This window comes from Carex rostrata, chromosome 35 (genome assembly GCF_964058835.1).
Source record: "Carex rostrata chromosome 35, lpCarRost1.2, whole genome shotgun sequence".
Taxonomy (NCBI): Eukaryota; Viridiplantae; Streptophyta; class Magnoliopsida; order Poales; family Cyperaceae; genus Carex; species Carex rostrata.
In genome coordinates this window covers 3,505,308-3,517,398 of record NC_135952.1, presented here as the reverse complement: position 1 = coordinate 3,517,398, position 12,091 = coordinate 3,505,308, and the positions used below count along the sequence as shown (strand labels likewise).

The window sequence follows — 12,091 nt, the reverse complement described above, 5'->3', positions numbered from 1 at the left end:
TAAACACGGATAATACTTGTATTGCCAATGGTATATACAGACCTATAATATATATATATATATATATGAAAAAAAAGAGATTAAAAAGTCCGTTTCACATTAATGAAACAAAGTTAAATTACAAACAGTATGTGAACCAGAGTTATTCTTCCAAAATATAGCACCACAGCTGTGCTAAAAGCATGCATAACAAAACAGATAACCATATAAAAGGTTGTTCAATGTATCACCAAAAGTTGGCAAGGTAAATTAGAACTAATATAAGCCTCTCATTTGAGGGGTATTGTCAGGTTGCCAAATGGGATCTGCTGCAGTTATCATCCAGATGTGAGTGCTCGTCTGGCTCCTCTGAGCCGGCTAGTTCGGGTATGTCCAGCTCTCCTTCCTCCTCTCTTGGTGCCAGAGTGTTGAGTGGCATGGCATTTATGGTCCCTAGTAACCAAAGGGCTGCAACATTCTTTACCCGTTTGCTCACATTATCTGTCCAATAAGCAACTAAAGAGATGATCAGTAAAATTATATTTTTAGCAGATTTAGAAGATGCTTGTTTAAAACAAATGTCGATATCTGACATGTGTCGAACTGTTGCATATAATCCTAACTTTTTCCTAACCAGAACATATTTGCTTTGTTTTGGGGCAATTAAGGAACAAGTCGTTGAGCTTACCAGCCCGCGAGTTAAGCCCATTCGAGTGGTCCATATGAGACTCAAACCGACTGCCCGGCCTGCGAGGAAAGTCCAGCCGAATGCCCGTACAAGACCCTACCGAGCTATTTGCCTATAAATACCTCAAAGTTCACTGAGTTTGGGGATCACAAACTCAGCAATACACGGTACATAAAGGATAGAGTAATGTACCTACCGGTTCTGCACTCCGTTTTATCTGAACATGTAATAAATACACAACTAACTCGTACAGACTAAATCCTTTCGGTTACGACGTGCTTAGACCTGCTACGCCTTAATCTCTCCGGAGTTGGAACGTATCACAATCTACTGTATGAAATAAACCCACATCCTTGGCTCCTGGGGGGAGCTTGTTTATATTTCGTTTCTGTAAAAGCTTTGTAATTAAACCTTTTTTAATCAATATATCCGTTGACAGTAATTGTAGCCAACCATTAAAAAAGAAATAAACCCACATCTAATATCAACCATGCTGAAAACAGATGGTGCACCAACACCGAGTTGTCCAGTAAGACAGACAGGAGGTACAAAAAGGGCCGGGCTGGTTAGTGGATTACCCAGCAGAGAGCTCGATGCCTGGCGGGCTTTTGGAGCATGACTCTGGCCCAAAAGAAAAAAGAAAAAACAAAAAACAAAATGAGAGCCCAAAAATGATAACTTTCCCAATTCATAATTTATATCTATTGAGAATGTCGGCTGTTCAAGTGTAGAGATTTGAAAGTTCAGAATATCAAAAGAATACCTTTTCCCGTCTCCTGAACTCATGGTTCTGAAACTCGGAATTAGAATCGGAATCAGATACTTGACCGTGAAATCATAATCAAATGAATCGGTCAGAATCGGAAGAATCGGATCAGAAACTCGGATTTTTTTTGACAAAAGTTTGTTTTGTAGTCAAAATATAGGAAAAATTGATAAAAAAAAATAATTTGTAAGAAAACTATGTTAAGATAAAATATTACATTCAAATAATCTACTAATTATATAATGTATTACAAATAGAACACACTTTTATTGCCAGAAGCTATGCCGAGTTGGCTGAATAATCTCATCGTTTTCTGTATTAAAATACGAATGAGAATATTGTTGTACAGAGCCAAAAAATAAAAATATTAATGTAGTGTCAAATGAAGAATTACTAACATTCTCATATCCAACATATGAATTGTGCATGCTAAAACATTCTTGATTACTACTTAAATTACTAGCATCCACACGTCACTTATTCCATCTCTTTTTTTTTTTAAATGTAAAAAAAATTCCTTAAGTCCGACAAAAAATTTACTTTTTCATTTCTTCTCTCTTGAACCATCACAATTTACTGGCGATTCCCTGACGGGTCCTTTAAAGATAACATATTGCTTGTGTATTATATTATTTTAACAATATTTGATAATAAATTAAAATAAAATAAATAAAAGTAAAAAGTAAAATATAAATCTATAGATATGCTATTAAACATACTTATAGGTTAATAATCAAAATTCAAACAAAATCAGATATTGTTTAATGATGTATCAAGAATCGTTCATTTCAAAAGTCACAAGAGAGGAGCCCACATATCTCTCCTTTACGCGTTGCTCTTACTTCTTCTTCTTCACCCGTTCTCATTTACGCTGCCCCTGCTCCTTTACGCATTGACTGACCCACTCATATCTCTTTCTTCTTCTTCACCCGTTCGCCCTTGCCTCTGCTAGTTACTTGGCAAAACCAAATTGAAAAAAAATAAAATGCAAAATCGGTGAGACAATCAACCCAAAATGTGAGAATCTGTCTGGAATCAGTGTAGACTTGCTTCACTCGGCCGATTCATCACTTTTCAACCAAGATTTTCAAAGAAAACTTGCTCGCCGTGTAAGTTGGTTTAAAACTCGGTATAACTCGGCTTGACTCGGCCGGAAAATCGGCCGAGTCAAGCACTGTTCATCCAATTTTTGCTGAGAAACTCGCATAGGCACGAGACTCGGATAAAACTCGACCTGGTCCCGTCCGATTCCGAGTTAACTCGGCCAAGTTGTCTTGAAATCGGCTGTTTTTTCGAACCATGCCTGGACTCCTCTAGGCTCTAGCGATTTGCTACAGAAGATCAAGCAAAGGGGCATATTTGTAAAATATATATTGATATGTTTTGTTACAATTTCCTATCGTTATATATATTACAAAATATCTAGCTCAGTTACCGTTTTGTTACAGTTTCTACTGTATCTAGTTTCTGTACTTGTGTACACTGTACAGTGCATTGATATTATTGTCTAAAAAAAATCCTAACCGCTTGATCAATGATGAAAGATTGAGATCAAATCCCTTCTAGATCTTTATTCTTTTCAATACAGTTGCTCTCACTTATGAGTGCGAGTCACTCTCTCTCATTCCCCTCTTCTCATTTTTCTCTTCCCTTGAAACTTTGACGCAGCTATATGAATATAAGTGTACCCAATTAAAAGGAGACAGTATCATCATTCCATTCCCCTCTTCTCTTCGAACTTTGACTGCATCTACTGTGTGCCTCGAGGTCAATTGGCCCCTATCTCGTCAGCTCATGCTCTTTATCTGCCAACAGCTGTCTCGGAAGGCTTAGAATAAACAAGAGCAATTGATTCTACAGTGCTGAGAAGTCGGTAAATAATATGAGTGTACCCAATTTCAAGGTGCGGATAGTGGTTTGTTAACAGGTAGGGTACGGGTACCTCGGGTATACCCGTGTCGGGTAGTCGGGTAGAGCGGGTACGGGTAGGACGGGTAGTCGGGTAGACGGGTACGGGTAGGTCGGGTAGGTTTTTAAAAGAGTGTACCCTACCCGTTTCAAACCCGTGCCCGTCTCGAGTAACGGGTACGGGTAGTCGGGTAGGGCGGGTAGGGTACGGGTATTATTTTTATTTTTGGTTTTTTTCATTTTTAATACTGTTTTTTAGTTTTTTTTCTGTTTTTAATATTATTTTTTTCGGCGGCAAAATAATTTTGAATTTTGAATTTAAAAAAAACGGGTAAACGGGTAAAGGTACACGGGTAAAAGGGTAAAGTAGGTCGGGTAAACGGGTGCGGGTACAGGTAAAACGGGTGCGGGTAGACGGGTTTCGGGTACAGGTAAAACGGGTACGGGTTGGGCGGGTTTTTTCCCGAATCATTGAGTCCGGTCCGTCTCAAACCCGTACCCGTGTACCCGCCTATACCCGGGCACGGGTACAGGTACCTCGGGTAACGGGTACAGGTCGGGTAAAACGGATCATACCCGTTCGGGTAAAAGCAAACCACTAGGTGCCGATCGTCATTCCCCACGCAAAAAGGGAAAAAATAAATAGGCAAAGGCTTCTATGAACATAAGGACCTATTTGTAAAATGAATATATTTTTTTTTAAGTTTAAAGAGTCAATCCGAACCATTCATCTTGTTCTCCATACTAATATGTGCTTGGAGACCAAATTTTATATTTTTATGAATTTTTTTACTATTTATTAAGATGGGTACAAAAAATATCAAATTCAGACCATTGAATTTTGTACCCATCTTAATAAATAGTAAAAAAATTCAGAAAAATGTAAAATTTGGTCTCCAAGCACATTAATATGGAGAACAAGATGAACGGTTCGGATCGACTCTTTGAACTTTGAAAATAAAAATATGTTCATTTTACAAATAGGTCCTTATGTCCATAGAAGCATCACTAAAATAAATATCGTATCGGATGCTTGATAAAAAAAATGTTTTAACTTGTACTTTTGACTTGTAATTTCTGATGCTTTAACCTATAATTATAATGACCAATCATAATTCAAAAAATTTATTTCTAATGAAAATCAGAGAGAGACAAAATATGATGAAAAGATGTATTTTATTGCTTTTTTTTTTCTAATTTCCTACAAGCTCTCTGTACATGATATTTATAGCCTAATTCTACTAGCCGTTTGGGCTGTTTCCTAAAATACAATTGCTGGATACTTTGCCTATTTACACCCTAATTACATGCTAGGTACCAAGTATAGCTTTGACAGCTGTATCATGGATGCTAGCTGTTATTTGTTCCTATTTACAGTCCATGATGGATATTCTAAAGATATCATTTCTATTTTTCAACACTTCCCCTCAAGTGGGATTCGAATAAATTTATTGAACCCAACTTGCCGAGTATGTTCAGATAGCTAGCCTTGTCAAGTGCCTTGGTGAAAATATCTGCCAATTGCTCTTTACTTCTGACAAATGGAGTTTCTATTTCCCCCGACTGCACTTTTTATTTGACAAAGTGATAGTCTACCTCTATATGTTTTGTCCTCTCGTGGAAGACTAGATTGGATGCAATATGTCGTGCAGCTTGATTATCACAGTATATTTTCATGGTTCTTTTGTGCTCTATCTTCATATCACTGAGTAACTGCTTAATCCAGATAAGCTCACTTGCGGTGGATGTCATGGCTCGATATTCTGCTTCTGCACTTGATCTAGCCACAACATTATGCTTCTTGCTTTTTCAGGTGGCCAAATTGCTACCTATAAAGCTACAAAAAGCCAGTGGTTGATTTTCTGTCATAGCTTCCGGCCTAATCTGCATCAGAAAAACCAACCACATTATTAGAATTATTTTTTCTCATCCAAATTCCTTGACTTGGAGTGCATTTAAGGTATCTAAGTATCCTATCAATTTCACTCAAGTGACTGGTAGCGGAGCATGCATAAATTGACTTACAACACTAACTGCAAATATAATATCAGGTCTGGTAACCGTAAGATATATTAGTTTTCCAACCAGTCTTTGATATTGTCTTATATCAGGTAGTAGTTCACCATCTTCTAACCTCAATTTAACATTTGTTTTCATTGGAGTACCAGCTGGCTTAGCTCCTAATTTACCAGTTTCTTTTAACAAGTTAATGACATATTTTCTTAATTGTACGTATTACATGCACCAAATGGATTTATTTTAAGTTCTCAATTTTTTTATGGACATAAATATTGGTTTCATTTAATTAATGATGCCTTCAGTATTCAGATTTTCGGTATATTTCGAATGATGAAAAATATTTACAAGTCTGTAACTGAAAGATATTATTTTCTTCTAATTTACAAGTATATTTTGTGAGTTCGGGGTGCTATAGATAATAGCTCTATGATGTCTCATACTCTCATGAATAAGTCGACAAAAGACAAATGCCTTTTCTTGTCTCTTGCTGCGGATGCATCTGTTTCAAAGTCAAAATGAATAGTAAATTAGTACCTTTTCTTGTCTCTTGCTCCGGATGCATCTTTCTCGGTGTCAAAGATAATGATATGCTTGGCCCGTCGCTCCAATTTGACAATATCATGATCCTAACAAAAAAAAAAAAAATGTAAATCTTCTTCCGTCTGTCAGTGTCTAGTATAGTTATTGGTTTAAAATTGGAAACGAATTGGATAATATTTATTCCATAAATCTATTATTGAATTACTGAATAATGATATGCTTGGCACGTCGTTGTAATTTGACATGATTATCCTAATTAACCAAAAATTTGAAAATTAATTCTTTTATGGATTAAATTTGATCACTTCTAAAATTGGAACACATGAACATTTTTGTGAGTTTAAAAAAACTCAAACTAATAACTTTATTTTCTGTGTCCCGGAGATAACTAATAAGAGTAACGATATTGTACTATACATGCATGGTGCGGAATGGCATGTATTATGGATTAATATTTTCGTATAAAAAATTTAAACAGTCTATCAGAACCGTTCAACATGATTTTCACAAGAAATTGTACTTTATAAATCAAATTTTACATTTTTTTGTAATTTTTGTAAGTAGGTAGAAAGTCACTTGATCTAAAAAATTTAGACCATTCAAAAGTAGTAATTTTCTACTTATCTAAAAAATAGTAACAAGTTTCTAAAAAATATAAAATTTAGTCTTAAAAAATTAACCACTCGAGCGTTCAAAATAAAAATATTAATTTGATAGTACTGATTAATTGATTATACATAGAACCATAGCCTCAATCAACTAATAAAAAATCAGCCATTTTGCATGCTCTCATAACCTAGCTTCTGTATGCTAGGTTTTCTTTGTTTAGAGAGTACCAACCCCCTGTCAACACTTGTCACCAAAAAAAGAAGTCATTATAAGTTTGTTAAACGTTCTTTTTAAAGAAAGAATAAAAAATAAGTTCAGGATGATGTAGGGGGTGGATTAAACGGTAAAACAGTCGATCAAACGTTCTCTATTAATCAGTAAAACAGCTAATTAAACGGCCGATTAAATGGCCGATTAATCGGGAAAAACCGCAAACATGCCTCCGTTAAGAGTATGCATGACGGTTTGGCCACCATTACTGATTAATCGGCCGATTAATCGGCCGTCATGGATGTTTTTTACAACACTGGCTAGACCAAGGAATTTTTATTTTTTATAATTTTTCCTCAATTAAATATTCGAGAATTATGGAGTACGTCAGTGCTGAATAACCGCGAGAAATTTCGGAGGCCAAACTTGACTTGGGCCATTTTTCTTAGATATTTAAAAATGTCACATCAAAATTTGAAAATTTATCAAAATAACATATATATAGACTTCAGCCGATAGGGCCATAGCCGATAGGGCCATAGGGGTGAAAACAGAGCGGATAGTGATAAAACTATATCTACATTTTTTTTTTCTTCGAATACAAATACAGAGTGGATATCAGATATATCATATGGATACGGATACGGATATGGATCTGAATTAGATTGAATATTTATTAAAAATAATATAAAAATATTAAAGTTCATAATATTTTTCTAATTATAATGATAAATAACATAATTTTTTATAATATATATAAAAATATATGGTATATATCTACTATTCAGATACAGATAATTGAAACGTAAAACTATATTAGTATCTTTATCCACACGGGTGCTGATACTAAAACAATGACTTTTATTTTAACACAACAATTTTAAATTTTCAAAATTTATAGACAATTTTGCCCTCTATATATATTTCCTTTCAAATGTTATTTTTTATCTCCCGTGATTATGCAATCTTTTATCACAAGGGTCATTTATGAGATACTATATATACTTCATTGTTAGATTTTTATCTAATTTGAAATAATAACAAAATGGAAAAACCAACACATCAAAGGTTGTATATCAATGATTTTAACTTTCGTTACATATGCATTTCGGTCCTCTTTTGTTTCAAAATATTTAGTTTGTATGAGAAATATAAAAATAAATTTTACTATATGATATATCATTTTTTGTTTAACAAATTTAACTTGCTTAGTTTATTTTATAGTAATCGCATATACAAATCAATCTAACCACCACTTGAAAAAAAAAGTTGCAATAAAAGAATAAAATTATTAGTGCTAACCAAATATTATGCTTTAATAACATAGAAAGAATAAATTATAATTTATGTTTTTTCAACTCAACAATGAAGCTTAATTTCAAAATAATGTTGAGACTTGAGAGAAGTCGTAGGATGAACTATTTAATACATTAATTTATGAATAGGTAAAAGATTAATTATTTCTAATATTAACACAAGTTTATTAATTTAACGTATTCTTTTATATTATCTTGAAGCATTTATGTTCATATGATATTTTGATATGGTCATATATTTTGTTGTCATATGATTTAATAATTGATTTTATGTCTCAAAAAATCAAGACAATTAATAAATTAATATTGCATAAAAAATATTTAGATTAATTTCTATCAAAATAAAAATCACATTGAAATACATATTTATTTTGATGAACTAAACATGCGAGCAAAAAAAGATAAACAATTAATTAGAAATTGTGAAAGTAGATAGTAAAGAAGGAGCAAATTGTATAGGGATGGTTAACCAATTAGATAAATATATTTTTATTTATTCATATTAGTGGTTATATGTTATTTATTTTCATAACTTAAACTTACCTCTAAAACATTTTAGTTTCAAAGAATAGAAAATAATAAATTAAAAAATTCATTCTTTACAGATGTAAAAAATATTTTGTTAAACAACTCTGTTAGATAATACTTTTGCGTCAGTGCGAAGTGTATTTACAATTAATAGAGTTTTTATTATTTTTTTTGTTCAATTATGATAATATATATGAATGTAGTTTGTAATCTTTTTTCGAAACTCAACAATGTAAAGTTTTTAAGAAATCACTTCAATAAAAGTGAGAAAAACAAAACAAATTGCGATGCATGAAATGAAGTATTTAATGATATAAATTCAACTAAAGTCACTAAAAAGAAAGTTTATTTTTCTCTATTTTTTTTTGCTGCAAAAAATGATTGCTTAAATTTTTGTTATTATACTTCTCAAATTTGAAAAACGAAACATATCATAAAATTTTTACTAGATGTTTAGTTATAGAAATAAAAATAAATAATCAGTGACCTTTATATATTAAAGAAAGCACTATGTTAGGAAAAGATATGATATCTAGAGAGAATTTTAGGTAAGGATAAATTTGTCCATACAAATAAAAGAATCTGAAGTTGTTGTTTTAATAAAATAAATTATTGTGTCAATATCATCACTCTATCCACACAGATGAAGCCAAGTAAATCAAGACCGTGAATCGTGGATCCATCAACTATTATTCCTTCCAAAGAAATTGAATAGACTAAGGAATTTTACTTGACTAAGTAGATCAAGACAGTGAAGCGAGGTAACTAGACTAAGGAATTTTACTTGACTAAGTAGATCAAGACTGAAGCAAGGTAACTAGACCAAGGAATTTTACTTTTTTTTATAATTTTTCTAATAAACCATATAGAGAAAATTCAAACTCTGTTTTCAAGGTATATATAAGGCCCATTCCAACTCTGAAAAAGTACATCACAATTCAGGGAAAAAAGAATCATATAGCCATGCAAAAATCAGAGATCATAATCTCAGCTATAGTATTTGTCTTACTCACACTTCAATTTTTCATAAACTCTGCAAATATAGTAAAAAACAATCTAGGAACTAGTATACTTGATACCTTCATATACTTCGCCATTTGTTATCTCGAAACCAACCAAATATCTACTAAGAAATGGAGAAGTTTGATGGTAGTTTTATCCCTGGGTTTAATCATACTGATATTTGCAAATCATTTCTATATCAGTCCATGGACATGGCAATTTCTAGGCCGCCTTATCTATGGTATCGACATGGCAGCCATGCAGCATTTTTTCATGATGAGATTTTCACCTGATTGGAGGCGGCGCACGGTTCTATCCACAGCAAGCATAACAGATGTGATTTTGATAATCAATAATCGTAGACATTCCGAACAATTTAATAAAATTTTCACGGTGATCATATCAATTATAGCATTTGTAATACTTACTCTTTTCCATGTAAAGCAAATTTGGGACCGAAGGAGAAAGGTAGCAGCCATTGCATCACTTTTCCTTGCAACCTTGATGTTAGGTATTCTTCTCCGCTTCTACTGGTATAACAAGGAAAACTTATTTCTATCAATTGCTAGCATCATTGGTTGTTTCTCCCTTGTGCCGTGGTTGTGGCTAATGTGTGCGCCAAAAATAAAGGCATGGTGGCAAGTCTACAACGGGCAAGAAACCCAAGACGAGCAATACGATTTCCTCGAGATGGCCGGATTACCCGCTAGGTTCACAATCCAAGATCTTGAAACAGCAACAACAAACTTTCAAGCACCCATAGGTGAAGGTGCTTCTGGTGCAGTGTTCAAGGGGACACTAGAAGATGGCTCTACCATTGCGGTAAAGCGGATCAAATGGCAACCTAGTGGTGAAACAGAATTTAGAACAGAGATGACAATTATCGCAAGTCGGCAACATGTCAATTTAGTGCGCCTTCTGGGGTTTTGCATCTCTCCGAGAGGGGACCGCTACCTTATCTATCCGTTCCACAAAAACGGGTCTCTTGATGCATGGATTTTCTCTGACAGTGGAAAGAGAAGCCATTTAACATGGGCATTAAGGTATCGTATTGCAATTGATGTTGCCAAAGCACTTGCATATCTCCACCATGAATGCCATCATCGGATTTTGCATCTTGATGTCAAACCTGCAAATATTCTCCTCGATGGAGACTTTCGAGCCCTGCTATCAGATTTTGGTATCTCAAAATTAATTGGGAAGGATGAGAGTAGTGTCATGACCAGAGCAAGGGGAACGGTAATTATTAATTATTGATAGAATTAATGATTAATTGTTGTATTTTGCTGACTCAAAATGTTTTGTTTAGTTATGATCATTAATTTTACCTCTTTGGTTACATGCCAAAGCTTATTTTTTTAAAACCTAATTTATAGACAGTTATCCTAGTTTACTTTGTATATTTCTAAAACAACTTACCATATCAACATATTTTGTACAACAAACAGGTTGGTTACCTAGCTCCTGAGATGCTGGTACCTAATGCTATCTCGACCAAGTCTGACATCTATAGCTACGGAATGGTGCTTTTTGAGCTGGTCGGTGGGCGAAGGAACTTGATATTGGTGATGGATGGAGAGACTCCACAACGACGAAACTCGTATTTCCCAAAAATTGTCAGAGATAAAATGATGCAAGGTGAGTTAATGGAGGTAGTCGACCAGAGCTTGATCAAGAATGAGGAGATAAGAGAAGAAGAAGTTACAATCTTAACTCGACTGGCTCTTTGGTGCATTCAAGAGAACCCAATTCTAAGACCTGGCATGACAGAGGTGGTGGAGATGCTGGAAGGTCACACGCCAGTGCATGTGCCGCCCGAAAGCTCGATGTTTGTGGTTAACTTTTTGGATGGGGATTCGAGTTCCGGTGCTTTTGCCCAAGATAAGGAGGATGAGGCCACTATAATGTCGGCCAATACTTTGTCCATTTCCATTCAATCTGGTAGATAGAAAACAATTTTATGCTAAGCCAAATGGTTCTTTTGAAGATCAGTTTTCTGAACCAAACTCCTATTACTGGTAAAATTAATGGAGTCTATTGATTCAATTAATAGAGTGATTCGGAAAGGGAATAATATAGTTACATGTGCACCATCTGGGTTAGAGCACAACCTTTTTGTGGGGAAAAAGAGAGAAAAAAAAAAACTAGTAGAGTCTCATTATTTTTCATAAAAGCAAGTCAGTACCATAGGAGCACATAGTTGCTTGTATATATATGTATAATTGTGTATGTATATGTTTAATTGTGTTTTCGTTAATTTTTCATTTTAATTGAGGATGAAATTTCTCCAAAGAAATCCCTAGAGAGTTATTCAAGAATAACTAAACACCGATAATACTTGTATTGCCAATGGTATATACAGACCTATAATATATATATATTGGAAAAAAAGAGATTAAAAAGTCCGTTTCACATTAATGAAACAAAGTTAAATTACAAACAGTATGTGAACCAGAGTTATTCTTCCAAAATATAGCACCACAGCTGTGCTAAAAGCATGCATAACAAAACAGATAACCATATAAA

General features: G+C 34.0%; 1 protein-coding gene across 1 annotated transcript; it reads left to right on the top strand.

The window, feature by feature from the left end:
* Nucleotides 1-9,605: 9,605 nt before the first annotated feature.
* LOC144549538 (putative receptor-like protein kinase At5g20050) lies at nucleotides 9,606-11,763 on the top strand. The gene is made up of 2 exons (XM_078298304.1): nucleotides 9,606-10,804; nucleotides 11,014-11,763. The coding sequence occupies exons 1-2, from the start codon at nucleotides 9,710-9,712 to the stop codon at nucleotides 11,512-11,514; spliced, it is 1,596 nt and encodes a 531-aa protein (XP_078154430.1). The 5' UTR covers nucleotides 9,606-9,709; the 3' UTR covers nucleotides 11,515-11,763.
* Nucleotides 11,764-12,091: the final 328 nt, after the last annotated feature.